This window comes from Xiphophorus hellerii, chromosome 11 (assembly GCF_003331165.1).
Source record: "Xiphophorus hellerii strain 12219 chromosome 11, Xiphophorus_hellerii-4.1, whole genome shotgun sequence".
In the NCBI taxonomy this organism is placed as follows: Eukaryota; Metazoa; Chordata; class Actinopteri; order Cyprinodontiformes; family Poeciliidae; genus Xiphophorus; species Xiphophorus hellerii.
Window position 1 is genome coordinate 1,085,317 of NC_045682.1, and position 23,231 is coordinate 1,108,547.

General features: G+C 39.5%; 1 protein-coding gene across 1 annotated transcript in view; it reads right to left on the reverse strand.

Moving 5' to 3' along the window:
- pou2f3 (POU class 2 homeobox 3) overlaps positions 1-23,231 on the reverse strand; it is a 55,734-nt gene that overhangs the window by 10,482 nt on the left and 22,021 nt on the right. Inside the window, exons 4-9 of the mRNA XM_032576852.1 lie at positions 15,540-15,641; positions 11,294-11,399; positions 9,322-9,410; positions 8,180-8,356; positions 5,985-6,126; positions 5,560-5,693 (exon numbers count right to left, since the gene is read on the reverse strand). Of these exons, the coding sequence (XP_032432743.1) occupies positions 5,560-5,693; positions 5,985-6,126; positions 8,180-8,356; positions 9,322-9,410; positions 11,294-11,399; positions 15,540-15,641 (750 nt within the window). The remainder of the gene's footprint in view (positions 1-5,559; positions 5,694-5,984; positions 6,127-8,179; positions 8,357-9,321; positions 9,411-11,293; positions 11,400-15,539; positions 15,642-23,231) is intronic.

Consider the following 23,231-nt stretch of genomic DNA (forward strand, 5'->3'; position numbering starts at 1 on the left):
TTGCAGTAGTATTGTTTTAGGCTTAATGTTTATTTTGCGATTATTAATAAGTGGTAAGAGGAGAAAACTATAAATATATCGCTACACTTGACTTTACTGTATGGCTAGCTCGCTGTTACTCTCTATTACTCTGCAGTTGTGGAGTCACAATGACTGGGATCATGAGCGCCCCCTGCCATGAGGCAAGAGAACTGCCTTCCTCACCTCGAATCTGTTCTCTGCCGTTTCTGATCGCTCCTCAACACACGAAATACGTTACACACAGATGGTGACGAAAACACTATACATTATATATACAAGCTAAATCATGGAAAATAAGTTCATACATTAAATGTTTTTTAGCCATTTTATTGGCAAATAGGAGGAACATGCTCCTATAGAATGGCAGCCAGTGAAGTTAGCGAGAGGTTGATCAATCCCAGGTGAGGCTCGGCTCGCTGCTGCCTCACCGGCTTCATTGCCGAGCGTTTGAATGGGAAAATGCAAAAATTCAGCGATTTTGAAGAAGGAATAGTCAGAATTGGTTAAGCTAAATAAAAAATAGGTACTTTACAGTATAAACCACAGGGTGAAAATAGCAATATAAATTATTTTATCATTATACATCAGGGCAGTGCAGAGACCTTTGGAGGGGCAGGGGCTCAAATTTAAAAAAGGGACACATTGAACAAAAACTCCATACAACAACATAGCAACAACCCATATTAATCAAGAATCTAATTAGATCCTACTATATCATTACCATCATGCGGGGAAATGCAAAGCAAATATAGTCTATTTTCCCCAACAGGTATAAGGTTTCTGTTTCTGCTGCTGACAGTCCTGGAGGGCTGAGCTGATCTGAGACTGTAGCTGTTAAACAGACCAGATGAGAGAAAGTCGCTGATTATGAAGTTATGAAATAAGCAAAATTGCTGCCATTTTACTAATTAAGCCCTAATAATATCTATTTTACCTCTAGAACAACCTGGCTGCAGACTGATTTATAGATCAAAAAACTCATATAATATAAACTATTATATAGTTTGCTAACATCAAACTATATAATAGTTTGATGTTAGCACCTCTGAGACCTAGAATTATAAGACTGGAATATCAAGGCAAAGAAAACTCAGTAGCTGCTGGTAGGGCCCATTCAGGGGCCTCCAGACACTCAGGGGCCCCTAGAAATGGTTTAATTGTAACACAGACCATAGATCTAAACCTGTAGCATCATTTATAGAGAATGACAATGCTATTACATTTTATTTAATGCATTCAGCTGAGAAAAATAAATTGTACATTTAGGATTTAATTAGGAAGTTTACTTTGTAAAAGTTTAAAGAATCATCTTGATAGTTTGATTGTTGTGTTACCATGGCTACAATATGGTGTAATCTTTGTGTTTGAATTGGGTTTCTTCACAAATACATCACAGCAAATAACCAATAATCAGTGATTGATTTTAAACTCTGCCAATAAACCTGGTCTCCCTCTCACAGATTCACCTTATCGATATTTAAACATGTTAGTGATGCTGAGGTTCTTAGTAGGACGGGTTCCGGAGGGAGGGGGGTTCTGTCTAAGGCCCCATATTACCTTCGGCCGGCCCTGGAGGAACAGCCGCTGCAATGCGCATCTCTGGAATCTACCTGGAGTCCCCCGGTGGCCCCTGTCAGTCCGCCGATGCTTTGGAGACATTTTGATTCATTTCATTGTGGCATGTTTGGCTTTTTGCTGCGGTTCGAATTATTTCTACAATATTTTCTCTGATGTTTATTTTGTGAACTCTAAATGCTCTGGGCCGAATCTTCCCTTAACACTTGAGGTTCTGCAATAACTTCTATTTACAGCCCAGAACCTCCAGCCCAGATCCCGTCAGCAGCGGCTTTAACCCTCCTGGTAGAAACGTTAAGGAGAAGCAGAGAGAACAGTCAGCAGGTGGTACCACCCGATACCAGGTGGTACCGGTGGTACTGGGGCTTTGAGCTGCGTTGCAACTCGCAGTGACAGTCGGTACCGTGTCTTATATCAGGATGTCTGATAATTAGATATTCTTTGTATCTATTGGTGGACCGACTCAGACTGCATGTAGTGAACTGGGCTTTTAGCAGAATGATCAAGTTAAAGTCAGAAGTTTTCTCTGCAGCTGAAGCATTTCTGTGTTTATGGGCGAGGCGGGTTTTGTCCTGCTATTGCAAGGACGATTATAAAAATAGAAATAGAAAGTTTTCCTAACGTCAACATCAGACCTACGTTTTATTCACAAACCAGTGTATGAAAAAATATTCTTGCCCATAATTTGATAGTTAGAGGACATAGATCCTCCTCCTCCCCACCATGGAGCACCTGAGTGAGTTTATTTTTACTGAATTATTATATTTAGCTAAATATTATTGCTGAGGTGCACAAACAGGCCTACTGCCATACAGATTAAAAATAAAATAAAAAAATTTTTTTGAAGAAAAAAAAAAAAGGCATAGGGGCATGAAGGATAAAAAGGGCAGGGGCTCAAGCCCCCCTCGACCCCCTCTGCACGTGCCTGTTATACATTGTCTTTCCATGATGACCACGACCTGCCAGTGATCTGCCACAGGCTGCCACAAACTGCGAATAACGGCAGCTTCTAGCTTCTGTGACATATGCCACAGTTTTTGTGTCAGTCTGAATATCAATTATTTTATTTTGAACAGAAAAAAACAGAATACATAAATTTTTTGGATACATTCGCATATGTCAATTTACAATCTCTAATTTATAGACATTTAAAGAGCCTCAGTGAAAACGTGTTTATATATTCTTAACTTTTTGGTGCAAAAAACCAGATTGATAATCAATGTATTCACTGCATGTTTATGTTTGTGTACTTTTGCATTCCCTTGCAATAACGTATTGATCAGTTAATGCTGCATAACTGAATACTGAAAGTCTTTTACGGTGGCCACTTTAATATAAAGTTTTCAGAATGTTTTTCCATGTATATTAATATCTCGTTTGAGATACCTGAAGTTTTGTATCATTTTATTTAGCATAGAAATTCACCACAAACTTATGTGCAAAATGCAAAAGCAAAACAGGTCAAACATGGGCTTTCTACCAGTGGCACAAAAGGTGGCTATGCAGTGTATACAACGCATAGGGGCTCTGCACTAGAGGGGGCGCAAAAACGATGTGGGGAATTTTTTTTTTATAGTCAGCATTTTATGTACTTAACAGCTATTTGTGTATGAAATGATCAATAACAGAGGAACAGCACTGATTAGGCGCCCCCCTCCCTGCCAGCCGCTCTCCCCTCCCATACAGGTAGCTTGGGCAGCGGCCCTTCGAGAACATGCTGAGGCGCGTTTTTTTCTTTTAAATTTGTAGTAATGCTGTCATGAACTGTTGTAGTGAAAGCGGTGAGGGAGACGCAGCAGACCCAGATGAGATGAATGATGGAAGTTTAATGATGAAAATATACTTAAATAAGTTTAAAAGTCCACAAAACCTGGCAGCACGGTAGAGCGGAAGGCTAGGACTCAGCACTGGTAACAACAGGCTACACGCATGGACCAGACACATTGACCAGGACCCGACAGAGACGCTGAGACACAGGTGACATTAAATACACGGGAGGGTAATCAGAGAAACGAGGCACACCTGGGAAACAATCAAGGGGAAGACAGGACAACACGAAGACTCAGGGACACAGAAAACTCTAAATAAATACATAGAAAAACACAGAACATGACAAATGCCTCGACAACAGGGAGCTAAAGATGGGCGCAGGAAAAACTCCGGGGCACAAAACAGAAAACGGAAGAGGGGGAAGAATAAAGATGTTGGAGAGACGAAGAAAAGCTTTTCAAAGTGGTTGAAAGACAGTAGGTAAGAAATGTCAGTGTATCAACAAGAGAGTTGTAAATATTCAGGTTAGCTTAAGCTAGGCTAAAATGACAGGCGGTTGTTGTTGTCTCTGCCCCGTATTGAACCAATACGGGACGCGATTTATTCCGTATTGCTATAATGTCTGATAGACACACCTATCACACACATCTCAACAATAAGTGTAATAATAATGACCAAAACAAAACAGGGAAATATTAGGGTCAGCTAAATTGTCGTTGCGGGACCTAAATAGGACCCCACGAACTGATGCTGTTGTCATGGTTACCTAGAGACGGACACTACGCAGCCGCGGTGAGTTGCTATCAACCAGTGTCTTTTTAAAATGTCCACCCAATACTACACCGTCCTTAGAAGTAAAACCTCTGGCAAAAATACAGATGGTAGTGGGAAGACACAGGCTAAACAATCACAGTGACGTTTAATAGGGGCATTAAAATAAATGTGTCGGTGACATTCAGTGGCACCCATTGGGTTTGATATCAGAAGAATGGATCAGGAGAGGAACCACAGACCCGTCAGAACCTAAAGAACCAGACATCAGTCTCTTCATCCCTCAATCATTTCCTGAGACCGAAAAATAATATAGATGGCAATTTAAAGAACAAATCATACAAGTAGATTAATAGTAAATAAATATTGTGAAGAGAACATTAAAAATGTTTGTTAGGATTGTGTAGGAAAAATGCTGATATCTTTTATAAATACAGTGTTTTGTGGTCAATATTATTTAACCATTTTATTAATGTGGGTTGCCAGTTTCAATCAGGCTTCCTATCAAGCTATAAGAATGATAGAAAACATGCTAACAAAAAGCCTCAGACCTGCAGACACAGGCTAACAGAAGCGGCTCTTTGGCTCACTTGTACAAGTTTATGTCGGGGGGTGGGGGCCGGTGAGATGTTCGCATCCACCTCAAAAATATGTAGTTGCGCCAATGCTTTCTACCTCTTTCCAGCCGATATAAACATAAACTTTCCATAAGAAGAAAGCAAAAATATATTTAAACTATTTGGACTATTTCTGACTTATTTTCACGAGGTAATAAATTCTTCTGACTGTTTTGATTATGTCTTTTTTGTGTTGGTAGTTCGAATGGCTAATAAAGGGCCGTTTTCATGTGCAGTTCCATCTCAACTTTACATAAACAGACACAAACATGCAGTGAATTACAGAAGTGAATTGCGTTTATACAATATAGTTATCACGTTTCTGAATTATAATTATTACCTTCGTACAGTATGATTATTACGTTTATACAGTGCATCATCATGTTTCTACAAAGTAACTATCACGTTTAACATTTCCCCATGTCCTTTTATTGGCTCCATAGCAGATCCACCAGTTTTGTTGTTGTTTTTTTTCTAAATAAAATCATTTATTTTCAATCTGTGGAATGTGTCACCAAATCCCGGGTTGTGGCAGCAGGTCAAGGCCGCCACGACCTGGCATGGGAGGTCACTGGCAGGTCATGGCAGCCTAAGCATTTTTGATTTGATCATTTTTCGGCATTAAAGCCTGCTTTTATATATATAAACAAATCTCATTATTTCTCAATGTAATTTACACTGAGGGGTTCTGGTCAGGTCCTAAAACTGGTTAACGAACTTGGGTGGTGCACAGAGACAAAGATGAATGATCTCCAACAATTGGACATAAGAAACAGAACTGAAAGTTCATTTTTGTTTATCTTACGTCAAGAAAACGTTTCTCCAGTGTCAACTTGATGTTTGTTTCTATGCTTGTCCTCTTTTTTCGCTTGCGTCCGTAGCCTTCCATCAGAGGCGGCAGAGAGGCTGAAGTGCTTATCGAGTCAGAGGGTGAATTCTCTAAAATAAAAAGAAACGAAAATTGCTCTTACCTGAAAATGAAAGTGAAAGAACCCACAGAACATGTTCAATAGTATTTTTGGTTGTAGAATTCTGCTACTGTTTTTGTTGTATAGTTTCTTGAGTTTCTTTGGTGTTTTATCATATTGTAGTGCCTCTTAAAACACTTTTTTCACATAACTCATACATTTTATTGACAAATGTTTGCATTTCAGGATTTTTTTTAAAGAAAATGAATTTCATACAGCTCTCTTACCATATAATCTCATACTATCAAGTATTTCAATATACCTGCATCACTGAGCCACTTCTCCAGCAGTGGTTTGAGCTTGCACATATTCTTGAAGCTGAGGTTGAGCGCTTCGAATCGTGATATTGTTGTCTGGCTGAAATCATTACCATAGAGTTTTCCCATCGCCAGACCCACATCTCCCTGTGACAAGACAAAGACACAGCAAAATAAATAAAGGAATTACAGGAATTAAATCTCTATGTACACTGCAAAAAACACAAAATCTTACCAAGTATTTTTGGTCTAGTTTCTAGTGTAAATATCTTAAGGCGCTTTTCCACTAGACTGCCTCTCACCGGTACGATCTCGGTCCGGCACGACTCAGCCAGGCTGTTCTCAGACTCTTGTACCTACTTCAGTGGTAGTACTAGCAGGAGGGACTGAGCAGGGTACAGCACAGAAACAATTTGATTTATAGCTGACCACATTCATTGATTGGCTCGTGAGTTACTTCACTGAAAACTGCAAACAACATTTAGCGTTTAGTATTTAAAGTTTGGCTGTGGACCGCAGACATGTCGTCTGCTATCGGGGAGCCGAGTACTGAGGAGTTTAATTATGAGTTTTCATCAGGAGCAGCGGCAGGAAAACATGAACTATTAATACTATATTAACTTGAGATATGAATTTGATTTAACATTTGGATTAAACAATAATAATAATAAGTTTATGTGTGGCTACTGGTTTACATCTTTTGACTGCATTACCTAAATTCAAAAGGTTGCACATTTAAAAAAATGAAATGCCAGAATGTTGTTATATGTATAGTGAAATAATCAGCTGATCTGAGCCTTTATCATTATGTTTGGGCAAGCAATGGATTTCTATAAGACAAATTTAAATATCTGGCTTTATTTTAGTCCATCAGCACCTCGAGGTTCTCCAATTGCTGAGTGTCTTTGCAAACATCAGTGCAAAGTAGAACACAGCTGCTTCGTGCTCACATCCTGCCCACAATAGCGAGGGTAGGATGTGAACAGAGTGTAAAAAGGAAAAGCTCGCTCACCTGGGGTAAAACCAAACTGCACTTTAACCGGTTAGTGCGCGACTTGCCAGTGGAAAAGCACCTTTGGTATACATACTTGAAATCAATCAATCAATCCTATTTATTCAGAAACAAATATGGTCCATAAAAAACAAAAAACCAACAGAACAACAACAAAAACAATAATCATCCACTGCCATATAAACTAAGGCTAGACAAGCAGCAAGCTAGTGGTCTAAACTAGATGACTCACTGAGCTTTGAACAGGATTGGTCAAAGTGTGAATGATGCTGTTTACAGAGTCTGTTATCCTGCACATAATGTTTTGAAACACAGCAGCATAGGTTGGTACACTGTATATTTGCAAATAAGACAAAACTAACTTGATGGAACTTGACTTAATGCTGTGTTTTGATTGTTGATTTTATGTTGCATTGTGTTTCTGTGTTTGTAATTATGTAAAGCACTTTGAAATGCCTTGCTGCTGAAATGTGCTATACAAATAAAATTTGATTGATTGATTGAACTTACAATTAAATTTTCTGCAAGAATTCTGAGCTTGTTTTAAGTCAATAATTCCTTAATACTGATTTAAAAAAAGTAGTTATAAGTGAAATAATGTGCCAGTGGAACAAGACATTTTTCCCATCCTACAGGGAAACTAGACCAAAAATACTTGACAAGGGGCGTGCCGTGGTGGCGTAGGGGTTAGCGCGACCCATATTTGGAGGCCTTCAGTCCTCGGCATGGCCTCCCGGGTTCGACTCCCGGACCCGACGATATTTGCCGCATGTCTTCCCCCCATCTCCTTCCCTGTTTCCTGTCAGCCTACTGTCATATAAGGGACACTAGAGCCCACAAAAGACCCCCTGGAGGGGTACAAAAAAAAAAAAAATACTTGACAAGATTTTCTGTTTTTGCTGTGTAGACATAGAGTCAAAACATTTGGCCAGTCATCAGCCCATCACAGAACACAGAAACAAAAATGAAGAAAAAATAATTAAGATATTCATAAATAAAAGCAATTTCGAGTGACCAGTTAACCAAATTTGAAACCTTTTGTGTGATTGAAAGAAGCTGGAGCACAGAGAGAAAAACCATGCAGTAAGGATACCATCCAAACTGGGCCACTGTACAATCCTATATTGTTTTCAGTAGTTGGGAACCTTCTCAATGTCTTCAAATTGTAATATTCCTCTTCTTAAATACCTGAGTGAAGCCCAGTTTGATGCGTCTTTGTTTGAATGCTTTGGCAAACTGCTCCAGTTCCTCCAAATCATTGGGTTCCTCCTGTGGTGCCACAGACAAGTGTTTGGGCATCTGCAGGTGCGACATGTCCATGTGGTTCTCGAGGGACGGTCCAGCCAAACCAGAACGACTCATAGCCTGGATTGGAAACCCATCACAGAGACAAATCTTCAGCTTTAGGAAGTTGTGACAAAGTTAGTTCAACAATAAGCAGCAACAACACGAACCAACTAATCCATTGACAACTTTCACTTTACTCAGATGTGCATTACTACACTGTTATCTCAGAGACTTGAATTAGTTGCTTTAAAAGGTGGCACCATCTAACCACTGAAGAATTTAAGTGAATAATCTTCCTTAAACAGGTGAGGATAGCTCTATGAGCTATCCAAAACACGTTTTTATATTTTTTTTGCACAAATTTATTCTTGATAATGAGATTTTAGTCTGGTTAGAACAAAATAGAAATGTTCTTTCTATTTTGAACGTCCTTCAGAATTAGCTGTTTTACAGTCTCTTGTCACTTTAAGTCCAAATAAGCTTCTGCTGGTCACACCCCCAAGTCAATGTTTACTCTCTCACGTGAAAATGGCTGCAAAGCGATGCGCAGTTATACAATTATACATCTTTGAAAAGCAGAAGTAGAGCCTTTTGCAAAAGCAACAAGAATACAGCAAGTGATTTTTGGATGGTAAGTCAACAACAAAGCATTTGTTTTTTCCAGCAGCCAGCTGACCAAACATTCTGGAGCTCCCCAGGGGTTATTAAGTGGACAGAGTTTACTGGAGTTGCTAGATGAGCGTCAGTGCCTGCTCATTTGTGAGGTTTCGTTCATAAGGTTTTTGAAATAGTTAATTTTCCAGACATTAAAAATCATTAACTTATCTCCAAGAAATGGCCGGTTGGTTTTTTTTAAGCAGTTGGGCTGTTTTTAGAAGCATTAGAAATCCCAATTGAAGTACAAAAACATGCAAAATGTAAATTTTGCATTTTAGGTCCCCTTTAAAGAAAGTAAACTAAAAAAATAACTTCCAATTTCTACTTTTGTATTTAGCTGCACTAAGATTGAGAACTAGCCAGTAGCAAACAATTGCATGTCTCACCTGGGGAGTCAGAGCTAACCCAGACTGATGCTGAAGAAGACCCGGTGGACTCTGTCCAGGAAGGGACAGCAAGTTTGGCTGCAGGAGGGCTGCAAAGCAAAACAGCAAGATGCTAATCAATAATTGCTTTAGATAGACATGAAACAGTACTGAACAATATACACTGCTCAAAAAAATAAAGGGAACACTCAAATAACACATCCTAGATCTGAATGAAAGAAATATTCTCATTGAATACTTTGTTCTGTACAAAGTTGAATGTGCTGACAACAAAATCACACAAAAATCATCAATGGAAATCAAATTTGTTAACCAATGGAGGCCTGGATTTGGAGCCACACACAAAATTAAAGTGAAATAACACTACACGCTGATCCAACTTTAATGTAATGTCCTTAAAACAAGTCAAAATGAGCCTCAGTATTGTGTGTGGCCTCCACGTGCCTGTATGACCTCCCTACAACGCCTGGGCATGCTCCTGATGAGGTGGCGGATGGTCTCCTGAGGGATCTCCTCCCAGACCTGGACTAAAGCATTCGCCAACTCCTGGACAGTCTGTGGTGCAACGTGATGTTGGTGGATGGAGCGAGACATGATGTCCCAGATGTGCTCAATCGGATTCAGGTCTGGGGAACGGGCTGGCCAGTCCATAGCTTCAATGCCTTCATCTTGCAGGAACTGCTGACACACTCCAGCCACATGAGGTCTAGCATTGTCCTGCATTAGGAGGAACCCAGGGCCAACCGCACCAGCATATGGTCTCACAAGGGGTCTGAGGATCTCATCTCGGTACCTAATGGCAGTCAGGCTACCTCTGGTGAGCAGATGGAGGGCTGTGCGGCCCTCCAAAGAAATGCCACCCCACACCATTACTGACCCACTGCCAAACCGGTCATGCTGAAGGATGTTGCAGGCAGCAGACCGCTCTCCACGGCGTCTCCAGACTCTGTCACGTCTGTCACATGTGCTCAGTGTGAACCTGCTTTCATCTGTGAAGAGCACAAGGCGCCAGTGGCGAATTTGCCAATCCTGGTGTTCTCTGGCAAATGCCAAGCGTCCTGCACGGTGTTGGGCTGTGAGCACAACCCCCATCTGTGGACGTCGGGCCCTCATACCATCCTCATGGAGTCGGTTTCTAACCGTTTGTGCAGACACATGCACATTTGTGGCCTGCTGGAGTTCATTTTGCAGGGCTCTGGCAGTGCTCCTCCTGTTCCTTCTTGCACAAAGGCGGAGGTAGCGGTCCTGCTGCTGGGTTGTTGCCCTCCTACGGCCTCCTCCACGTCTCCTGGTGTACTGGCCTGTCTCCTGGTAGCGCCTCCAGCCTCTGGACACTACGCTGACAGACACAGCAAACCTTCTTGCCACAGCTCGCATTGATGTGCCATCCTGGATGAGCTGCACTACCTGAGCCACTTGTGTGGGTTGTGGAGTCCGTCTCATGCTACCACGAGTGTGAAAGCACCACCAACATTCAAAACTGACCAAAACATCAGCCAGACAGCATAGGTACTGAGAAGTGGTTTGTGGTCCCAACTGCAGAACCACTCCTTTATTGAGTGTGTCTTGCTAATTGCCAATAATTTCCACCTGTTGTCTATTCCATTTGCACAACAGCAGGTGAAATTGATTGTCAATCAGTGTTGCTTCCTAAGTGGACAGTTTGATTTCACAGAAGTTTGATTTACTTGGAGTTATATTGTGTTGTTTAAGTGTTCCCTTTATTTTTTTGAGCAGTGTATTTCTGTGCAAATTTACATTTATTTCTGTGGTTATTTACCTCTTTGTTCAGATTAACTGCACAATACAAAACTAATGGATTGGTGAATATTGATTGTTCATTGTATGTCCCCCATAATAAGTTGTTTCTCAAAACTGTTACTATATCATAGCAGATGTCATATTTTTTCTTTTTTTACTCCCTACAGGCCCTAGTTAACATCTGGAAACAGAAAACTAAATGAGACTCCACCTTGATGGTTGGAGGGACTCTGGGAGAGGAGGAAGGGGGATGGAGTCGACAAGTGAGAGGGTGGCATCAGAACAAGCTGCTGCATTGGATGGAGGGAGGTGAGCTCCTGAAATTACAACAAACAGAACCAAGAATGTTTAAAAAAGCAACAGAGATGAAAAATTAGATGATGAAAAAGAAGATGAAAAAGTAACAATAGGGTTACTAAAAAACTAGTGTTAAAAATCTAGAATATATTTGTATATTATTATATACATAATATATTTGTAGAATATATATATATATATATATATATATATATATATATACAATTCCCCTCTCACCCTCCGCGGGTGGTCTCTCTCATCCTCTGAGCTCGGGTCCTCTACCAGAGGCCTGGGAGCTTGAGGGTTCTGCACAGTATCTTGGCTGTACCTAGAACTGCACATTTCTGGACTGAGATGTCTGATGTTGTTCCTGGGATCTGTTTTAGCCACTGCTCCAGTTTGGGGGTGACTACCCCGAGGACCCCAATGACCACAGGCACCACTGTGGTCTTCACTTTCCAGGCCTTTTCCAGTTCCCCTCTGAGGCCCTGGTATTTCTCTAGTTTCTCATGCTCCTTTTTCCTGATGTTGCAATCACTTGGTATTGCTACATTCACCACAGTTGCTTTCATCTGTTGTTTATCCACCACCACAATGAAATGGTTCACCATGACCATTTTGGGTAGCTCAACAGGTAAGTGACCCGACTTTCCCATCAATCAAATCAATCAAATTTTATTTGTATAGCACATTTCAGCAGCAAGGCATTTCAAAGTGCTTTACATCATTACAAACACAGAAACACAATGCAAGATAGAATCAATAATCAAAACACAGCATTAAGTTAGGTTAAATTTGTAATTGATTACGTTTCAAATACAATCCTAAACAGGTGGGTTTTTAGTTGAGCATTAAGTCAAGTTCCATCAATAAATTTGTAATTGATTACATTTCAAATACAATTCTAAACAGGTGGGTTTTCAGTTGAGATTTAAAAGAAGTCAGTGTTTCAGCTGTTTTACAGTTTTCTGGAAGTTTGTTCCAAATTTGTGGTGCATAGATGCTGAAAGCTGCTTCTCCTCGTTTGGTTCTAGTTCTGGGGATGCAGAGCAGACCAGAACCGGAAGACCTGAGAGGTCTGGAAGGTCGATACAATAAAAGCAGATCTTTAATGTCTTGTGGTGCTAAGCCGTTCAGTGATTTATAAGCTAACAACAGTATTTTAAAGTCTATTCTTTGAGCTACAGGGAGCCAGTGTAGGGACTTTAAAACTGGTGTTATGTGCTCTATCTTCCTGGTTTTAGTGAGAACGCGAGCAGCAGCATTCTGGATCAGCTTCAGCTGATTTCCCATCTTAGATCCAGATTTGAATCCAGGCCGGGGCAAAGATACAACAGTCAGTCAATTGAGCTATCCAGTGTGGGTCCTTAGGAAAGACTCTTCACGCTACTGCCTAACTCATACCATGAGAGACAATGAAATACACGCTATGCCGGCTCAGACGCCGTCCAGCCATATATATACTACTTATCACAGTATTTTATGGTACTATTGTGAGTGATAATGATAAAAGTGACAAGAACTATTTATTTCTTTTTTAGATAACTGTTTGGCTGTGACTGAGTGTCACAGCAATTAAAGCCACACAAACATTCCTATTCAGAATGTACTTTTTTAGGTCACCAGTCACACAAAGAAGTGTTATTTGTATCATTAAACCACAAATCATATTTAATCATATCTTCAAATTTATTGATACTTTCTTTCAACAAACAGTGGAGAAAATAGTAAAAACCAATCATCACAACAATATGGATAGCTTGGGGTTTTTAAACATCATTCACTGAAATTTACTGTGACAATAATAAATCAAAGCGTTTTCATCATAATACATTTTAAACAATATCATAATTGCCCACCCCTACTTTAAATATTATATATATTCAGTGTGAGCAATAAATCTCATTAAGAAATAATTGATTTTAGTAAGCTTACTGGCATAATTATTGGTACCTCCAAAAATAACTTTAAAATATAAATAAATTAAGAACTTTTTAAGTTTCTAAGAAGATCAAACTTTAAGACGTTATTATGAATTTTTAACATTAGTAATCCATAACTTTCATTCCATATGCTTCAAAATGGGAACAATAAAAGTCCTTGAAGTCCTTAAAGCCATTCAGATATGATTTGATCATTATCATTCAGAAAGTGAATACAAGAAAACAGATATCTGTCTAAACTTATCCATATCAATAGTCAGAGCAATACTTTAAAAACTTAAAACAGAAATAGTATAATGACAAGTAAAGTCAGTGTTATGAGAATACAATTATAATGTGGCAAGAATAAAGTCGTAATATTATGACAATAAAAACACGATATTAGGAGAATGAAATAGTAATTTTATAACTCCTACATAAAAAATAATGAAAAATTACATGATGAATGTTGAGCATCTTGTAAAGTTATAATTTGTTATCGGTTTTATAAGTAAGATTGTAGGAGCTATTTCTCCATTTTCAGTTAAATCTTAGAATTTAGATTATTTAGTTTATTTGTATTTTTTGCTTATTTTCTAGCTGATTTATAATTAGAATTTTTGTTTAATTTGTTATTTAGAATAGGTTTTTGGCTAGTGATTCACTTAATTAGTTAATTTCAGTTTGGGAAGTGGGTGTATCACAGTATAAATAGGTAGGTTTTAGGAAGGTCCTTAGGCACGTGGGTGGTCATATGGTTTTTTACCAGTCAGTGCCAGTGCCAGTATCAGTCAGTTCCAGTTATGTCAGTTACCAGTCAATCAATGAGAGAACTGGTGCAGGAGTCAGAACATGAGAACTAGCAGGATCCTGTGAAGCCTGTAACTTGTTTTTTTTATCTGGAAAATGGAATAAACTAACAAAAGAGCTGCATTTTGACCATTTTGATCCCTTTTTTGGACTGCGTAAGCCAGAACCCACGGTGCACTATAGTGACTATTTGAGTTTAATTCACTTTGCTTTGATCACTTTTGAGTCTTGAGTTTTCTGATTTTTTGAGTTTGAGTTTTGGGCAAATAGTCACTACAAAGATATTCTTAGTCTTTTAACACGTCAGTATAAAACTGTTATCAGTAGCAGAACTTTGAAGCAGTTGCACAAACAACTGAGTTCATTCCAAAGAAAGAACCAGATGGATTTGACTGGCTGGCCATATCAGATTGTGATAACTTTGATCTCATTAAGACATTTTTTCTAGTAATTTTACATCTTTTTTTTCTAGCATATTGCATCTTTATTCTGGTAATATCATGAATTTATTTTGGAAAAAAATCTCTTTGCCTGGCACTAATACTTTGTTGCAGAAATAGTTCACCGTAAACAAAATCAGCCTTCTTCTTTCTCCTGAGTGTTGCACAAAGTATGCTTGTCAGAGGAACTGAAAGTTGTGGAAATGGTGATTTTAGATTAAATCATACGTCTGAAATGACAGAATAATTTTTAAGACTTTTTACTCAGTTCTTATCAGCGGTGGTAACAAATAGCTATTGAAAAATAACGCTTGGACTCCTTTTAACAGCTGTAGTTATTCTCTGGGTGAATAAATGAAGCCGCTTTAAACTGCTGTTTACCTAAAGTTTAATCTGGTCTTCTTTTGCAACACCTCTGATTGCAAAAGAAGATCAGATTAAACAGAGCCCTGAAGAAACCTCCCCAGCCTTACTGCCTTCATTTTCCTTATGAGTTCATTTCTCCAGTGTCATCTTTCAAGTCTTGCTCATTACGTCCACTTGGTAAAAATATGTCATGATTCAGAGAAAAGCATAATAAAATGGGCTGTTTGTTATGACAATCTTAAACAAGAGGATTAGAATCAATGACAAAAAAAAAGAATTCTGACTTTTTTATCATAAGATTCAAATCAGGATTCTTACACAGTCCAAATTTTGAGGGAAAAAAAACCGGAATTCTAAAAAAAGGTCAGATTTCTCAGATTTCTGAGCAAAAAAAACCATAAAAATTCTGAAATTAAAGAAATCAGAATTCTGAAGAAACGAAAGTCAGAATTCATTTTTTCTTCAGTTGCCCTAATCCTTTTCCATATAACCTGGATATGTTACTTTAATACACTTTTATGGTTCAAAGCATCCTATTTGTTGCAGTGCTAACAAAAGAGGTTTTAGACTTTTTCAGGATGTTAATAAATTCAAGTGCATTATTTAATGGACTCTTTCTTACCCCAGTCAACTGACTCCCATGCACTGGAGAGCTCTGTGTGAGGTGGCATGTCTTCACTGAGGACGTTGAATGAGGGGAGTCGTTGAGGTCCTCTGTTTTAATCTAAAAGCATAAAACAAATTCCAAACAATGAACTTGTTTGGAAGTTCATTGTTTGGACAATGAAGTCTAATAAAATCATTTATTAGACTTTTCAGAGCAGACTGGAGGGCAACCCCTGTTGATAAGTGAATGTTCATTACTTATAGAGGTAGACCAAAATCCCTCACAGACTTCCTTACCAGTTTGGTCGCTCAACAAATTACAAAGCATGGTAGATGCTCACCCTTCCCTTTGGGCAAACCGGTATGCAAATATCCCTTCCCCCATTTCTAATTTACTATCCCCAGAGAACTGTGACACTTCCTCAAAGCATAAGCACCCAATGGAAAACAACACAAAAAACGTTCAACTTGGGCAGAAATAAAACAAACAAGAAATTTCCAATGTGTTAGTTTTCTAATAAATCACACTGATATAAGTTTGTCAACCTTTCATTTATACACATTTATTCTTGCTCGCAACTACTCTTTTTGAACAGCAACAGTGACAATAGTCCTAAAACAAGAGCTGTCTCACATAAAGAGCACCACTGTTGTCCTAAATAGAATAGAATAGAATTCAACTTTATTGTCATTGCACTGTCACAAGTACAAGCAACAAAATGTAGTTTGCATCTATCCAGAAGTGCTCTACGAGATATAAATATTTATTTACAGATGTACAAGACTATGTATGTATGGACTATAAGGGGTTATAGCAAGAGATATAGATATTGTGTATAAATATAAATATGGGAGCTATATGCACAGATTATACAGATTATACAGAATATACAAGAATGTTAGGGAATGGATTATAGATAAATAATGGCAGATAAAATTTACAGGTTGTATGTGTGTGTGAAGAAAACAGTCCGTGATGTGTGTGTGTGTGAGGATAGTCCATGTGTTATTGTTGTATGAGAGGATAGGGGAGTACAGTCCTTATAGTTTATGTTTTATGTCAGGAGGCGTTCAAAAGCGTGACAGCTGTGGGAAAGAAGCTGTTCCGGTGCCTGGTGGTTCTGGCCCGTAGGCTTCTGTAACGCCTCCCAGAGGGCAGGAGGGAAAAGAGTGTGTGTGCTGGGTGAGTGGAGTCCTTTGTGATTTTCCCGGCCCTTTTCAAACACCGCTTCCTGTAGATGTCCTTGATGGCAGGGAGCGGTGCCCCGGCGATATACTGGGCAGTTTTCACCACCCTCTGCAGCGCCTGCCGGTCGGAGACAGAGCAGTTCCCGTACCAAGCTGTAATACAGTTGGTGAGGATGCTCTCAATGGTGCAGCGGTAGAAATTCGTGAGGATCTCTGAGGACAGGTGGTTCTTCCTCAGGGTCCTCATGAAGAAGAGGCACTGATGCGCCTTCTTAATGAGTTTGGAGCAGCTGGTCGTCCAAGTCAGGTCTTCGGAGATGTGGACTCCCAGGAACTTAAAGGTGTCCACACGCTCCACCACTGTCCCCTTAATGTGGATGGGTGGATGTAGGTCAGCGTTCCTCCTGAAGTCCACGATAACCTCCTTGGTCTTCTCGGTGTTCAGCTGCAGGTTGTTTTTGTCGCACCACTCAGCCAGACGGTCTACCTCCTCCCTGTAAGCGGCCTCGTCATTATCTCTGATGAGGCCGATCACCATGGTGTCGTCTGCAAACTTGATGATGGCGTTAGAGCCATGGACAGGTCTGCAGTCGTAGGTGAAGAGGGAGTAGAGGAAGGGACTCATCACACAGCCTTGTGGCACTCCGGTGTTTATGATGATGGTGGATGAGAAGTGGCTGTCCAGCCGGACATGTTGAGGTCGACTGGTCAGGAAGTCGAGCAACCAGTTACACATGAGTGAACTGATGCCGAGGTCTGTGAGTTTGGTAATGAGTTGTGATGGGATGACAGTGTTGAATGCTGAACTAAAATCTAAGAACAGCAGTCTGGCGTAAGTGTTCTTACTGTCCAGGTGAGAAAGGACAGGGTGCAGCGCTATAGAGACTGCATCCTCTGTGCTCCTGTTCTGCCTAGTATGCAAATTGGTGGGGGTCTAGTGTGGGGGGGAGACAGGATCTGAGGTGTGCTAGGACCAGCCGCTCCAAGCACTTGGTAATGATGGGGGTAAGGGCTACCGGGCGGTAGTCATTGAGTCTGGTTGGGTTGGGATTCTTGGGGATTGGGACGATGGAGGTAAACTTGAAGCAGGTCGGTACCACAGCGCGGGCCAGGGACAGGTTGAAGATGTCCGTCAGCACTCCTGCCAGCTCCCCAGAGCACGTTCTGAGGACACGTCCAGGTATGCCATCAGGACCCGCAGCCTTGTGGGATTTAATCCTGCTCAGAGCCGCTCCTACGTCAGTGGGGAGGAAAGTCAGTGGCTGTTGGCCTGGGGTGGTAGCTGCTTTGGTTGCAGTTGTGGTATTCCCTCTCTCAAAACGAGCATAGAAGTTGTTAAGTTCGTTGAGGAAGGAGACATCAGTAGAAGCGGGGGTGGTATTGGGGTTCTTGTACAGTAGTCTGTGAGAATCTGAAGGCCTTGCCACATACGTCGGGGGTTGGCGTTAGATAAATGATCCTCCACCTTCCACAAAATAATCACGTTAAATTTATGTTTTGTTACCAGGAAAAAAAAAAGTTTTCCATTTAAGTCATCTTAAATGAAAAACATATCATTGATGAATAATAACTGGAACATTTGAAAACAAAAACATTTTTCAAGTTATTCTTTTGAAAAAGAATTTTCATGCTATATTTTTTGTTAGTTTTGTCAGTTATTGTCTTGTCACTTTTAAACTACGTTTCTACAAAAAAAAGAGTAAATTTTAAGGAACTAAAGAAACTGAAGTTAACTTTTTAACATACATTTTGGTCTAAACAAATTAATCAAACCAAAGATTTTTCTATCCAGATGTACAAAAAGGGCAAAAATCTGTATTTATTAATAGAAATACATGTGACTATATTCCATAGAAGTTCATACTGAACACTTGTTCAAACCACATGCTGTGATGGCATTGAACCAACCCTGCAAACTAAAAACACGTGGTTCACTATGTTATACATTATATACAGTGATCAGTTGAGGTATTTTTTTCCGCCACCGTTTACATTACAAATTGTAATAAACTACCGTTATGTCCAGTTTAAATTTTTTTTCTAGCTTTTAACTATGCTTTCAGATGAATTTTTACAAGGTTAAAACAATCACTAGGAACTTCACATATATCCTGGTTCAGCTTGGTCAGAACATAGCCTCTTTGTCCTCAGTAACAATAACAATGTGTTGGTTCAGCTTTTTGTAACTTAAAACAACGGTCTTTGGGTGAAACTCTGCTGGCCAGAGGAAGGAGGGTGCAATTTTTATTTATATATGATAAATACTCCTGAAGATCTTTACAAAAAAAATGAAAATAGCTGCATTGATATCTGTTAATGCCATTTTTGTACTTTGATATGCAGTTGTATAAATATTCTTCCCGTAGTCGGTGAACAGGAAGTTATTGGGGCATGCAAAAACATAGTGACATCTGGTTATGCTTGTTTGAACTTTTGACATTTTGTGCATCATAAATCATAGTACTGTATAGTCTCTGAAAGTGCAAAAGGCTGCCAATTAGCTTTATGTTGACTCATGTTGCTAAATGTTGTTAGCTTGGTGAGCTGAAGTATTTATTACTTTATTTTATTACTAAAACTTGCATTGTTCTATTTGTCCCTCGCAGCAGGCCACTTTTAAATGTCCATCACTCATTCATGATCCTCTCTTCATAAATATGATGACAATAGAATGCGACTGCAGAAAATCTGATATGGTTTTTGGTTTTGTTGTTCAATATATTTTACAGTTTCGTTTTGCAAATAATAAAATACGGCAAAGTTAAACTGAATTGAATTACTTGTAGTATGCATTGTGTATTATATTTTTGACAGTATTTTTATCTTGTAGGTTATTGTTATTTGAAACAGGTATCTCTCTCAACAAAATTCACATATATATTTTTAAAAAATTCTCCAACCACAACTTTTTAAAGACATTTAGGAGTCAATCAACTAACCGTTAGCAGCATGATAGAGCTTCTGATTTCTCATCGTAAGCAAAATGCTGCTAAAATCAGCATTCAAATTTGTTTAAAGTTCAAAACCTGATTACAAGAAACTGGAAAAATTCCTGGAGTTAACAGTTTTTATTTTTTGCTGTTTTTGCGGTCTCTTTGGGAACAATCACTATTTGTGAACATGTTCAAATTTTTTCTACTCTGCATAAAGTATAGACAAAAAGGCTACAATTTTAGTCTTGTAGTTAGCCTTGTGAGTCAACACAAGTAACAAATATCACTACGGTTTTCCTACATTTTAGGAAATTGCTCTGATCTTAAAAATAAGGTCAAATTGAATGCCACATTAATTTCTGCCATAGATAAAGCCCCCACTGATGGTGACTGAAAAAAACAACAACAAAAAAACCAGTAACTAATGCTAAATGAAAATTAAATTAAATTATCATCAAATGTTTTTGGAAAATAGTTTCTTCCAGCTATTTGATACACATAGTAAAAAATAAGTTGAAATTGAATTCACACTTTTGCTCCTGCTTATGTTCAAGTTAGCATGAGCATTTTAGCCTCACTAAATGCTACAAGTAAAAAGAAAACTGTTTAAATATCTCATGAGCCCATTTTTATATGGTGTCAAGAAAATCCGAGCTCATCCCACTTCCCCATGCTGGAGATTTAAGTTTAACAGTAATAATAAATAAAGTTATCTTTAAAATGAATCACTCAAGTGACATCAAGGCCCAACAGTAGACTTAAGTGTCAATAAAGTTAGTTTAACAGTAATAATAAATAAAGTTATCTTTAAAATGAATCACTCAAGTGACTTCAAGGCCCAGCAGTATACTTAGGTGTCAATAAAATAAATCTGGTTGTGTGTGTTGTTTTTGTCTAAAGCAAACTTTGCTTTAATTCTACTTTTTTCTATCTAATCATAAGAAATCATAGTCAGACAGAGAGAGTCATGGAACAGGAAAAGCAGGTTTCCTGGAAAAAGAGGAAGTTTCCAGCCTGCAGATTTATAAAAATAGCTGAGACTATTTCTTATTTTAAAGGTAAAGTTTTAAAAGAATGAAATCTAAACATTTTGGTAATTTGATAAGATTCAAAGTAAAATACTTATATTAATATTGGTTTACTTGTAATAATACTTACAGTTACATTTGTGAGAACACTTACAAGAAAAACAAGTAACTGTAACTTTGGCATCAAATAATTAGAATCATGGATTATTCTTGGTTTCTTTTCAGAAAAACATCTGTAATAACTCACATTAGGATTATAATAAGGATAATTAATAAGTTATGGTTATAAAATCATAAAGGAATGATAGATCAGAGAAGCTGAAGAAAATAAATGTGATATAAGTTATGGTTATAAAATTATAAATGAATGCTAAATCAGAGAAGCTAAAGAAAATAAATGTGATAAATGTGATTTTGACATTGAACTTGAAATGGTGTAAAAGGTGTAACTGCAATTAAACATCACTGATATGTTGGAGGTAGAGAGTAGGTGAAAGGTGAAAGGCAAGGAACTAACAGGAGAGCAGAGATGATCAACGCCTTATTTAGGTGAAATGTTGTGAAGACAACGGAGATAGGAGGTTGAGCAACCCTGAGACATTAGCACAGACATCAGGAAATGTCTGTAAGACAGTGATGGATATGAGATCATCTGTCTAAGCAGACAGCCAATGAAAACGCACCAAAAGGTGGAGAAACCCTATAAAAGGTGAGTGCAAAAGAGGAACCGTTCGTTGGATCCTCCGGGCAGCTTCGAGCCAAGAGATGGACAAAGAACTCTGCAGCTGAAGAAGAGCCGGGGCCACGGAGCCGAAGACTGTCCTTCTCATGGAGACCAACCGGTCAGGCCCACAACCTGTGGCTTCACATCGCACTTCTCTCATCAGCTGGGTTCAGACCCCAAAGACAAAGATGAAGACAAAGACAAAGGCAAAGACAAAGAAGAAGAACTGGTGCCTTTTTTCCTGCCAGCACCAAGTCCTGTGTGACCTCACCATCCATGCGGAGAAGAAGCTCATCAGACCTACAGAGATTCCTGCCTTCGCTGATCAACATCTTCCTCCTGCTGCAGCACCTTCTTCATCATCAGGCCAGGTCTGGGGTTCGAAACGTCAAACTCCGTCCGTCTCTCTCAAAGGTTCGCTTTTTTAGTTTTCAGTGTCAGCAGTAGGGAAAGATAGACTAGATGATTGATTTTACTTATTTGATTATTTCTGCTACTGAATTAAGCTGTACTGACCCTTGCAAAAATGCCTTACTAATAAAATATTTAGCATAAAGAAAATCTAAAAGATGTTGTGGACATTCAGTTAATGAGTCACCTTAAAGTTCTTTGATGGTTGTAAAATAGCTGTGATGTTTGATTCTGGAGAGGAAAAAGTTTAAAATGTTTTTAGGTTGCTGGTAGCCCAAATTTAAAACGTCATCCTTGGGACTCGCCCGAGTCACTAAAACCTACCTGGTTCAATAACAAATGCAAGTTGTAAAATAGAGAACGAGCGACCGTTAACAGGTGTGCTCTGTGAAACTAGTTGGCTGTAGGCTGCTCAGTCTGGCTAATTCACAGGGGGAAGAAGGGTGGGACACCTGGATGTAGGCCGTCAGAAAACCAGGCGAATCGTTTCTCGAAACCAGCTTAAACAGAGTTTACTTCAGTCCTGGACAGGGTAAATCCCGGCAGATTTAGAAAACTCAATTAACCCGTTAGAAGGAGAGCTGGTAGCACATCTCCCCTCTCAGAAGAGGAAGCAGAGAGTGAGACAGTAGAGACAGAAAGGAGGGGGGGGGGGTGTTGCGCAACAACAAGTGGCGCCCAACGTGGGGCTCGATCTAACGGAGTAGGAGGGCCCTATGCCAAGTCAGTGAAAACAGATGTGAGGATCTGAATAGCTCACTTGGCTTGTTAACTCTTAAGGAATAGAGTTAATGGTGACTGATAAGGCCGTCAGTTACAACCCTTGCAGTAACTGTATGGCATACAGGTGAGGGAAAGCTTCTACTGAGGATAAATGACCGGATCCAGACAGTGAAGCTAGTAGCCTACATAGTCTAGACCCATCCCTGCTCGAAGGCTAAAGAGAGGCTTTGGGGGATAGACAACTCGAACCGACAGAGAGACGGAGTGATGGATGATCACTTCGAGGAGGAAAATCTGGGGAAGAAACCGGAGGAAGCCGGCCGCCCAGATCGTTTGGAGAAAGAGGAGACCTCAACAGAACTGCATCAGTTTCTGCACAGCTACTGTGACTCAGACCTGAAGCAAGTGGGGAAGTTGGTTCCAAGAATGAGGAACTGAAACATCAACCCCTGACAAAGGAAAGTTGGCTCAGTCTTGCTGGAGTGGTTCGTGATGTAATGCTGACAAGAAAAGAAAAGACCAGCCTGCAAGCATGCACAAGAAAAGAAAAGTATCATCAGCTGACGATGGATGAGGAAGCACACCGCGTCCTCCACTGCAGCCATCGAGAAGACATCCGGCAACAGAGGAACAAACACCAGCAGCTGACATCATCACACAGACGCAGACATGGTTAAAGACATCCTGCTGGACCCGGAGCT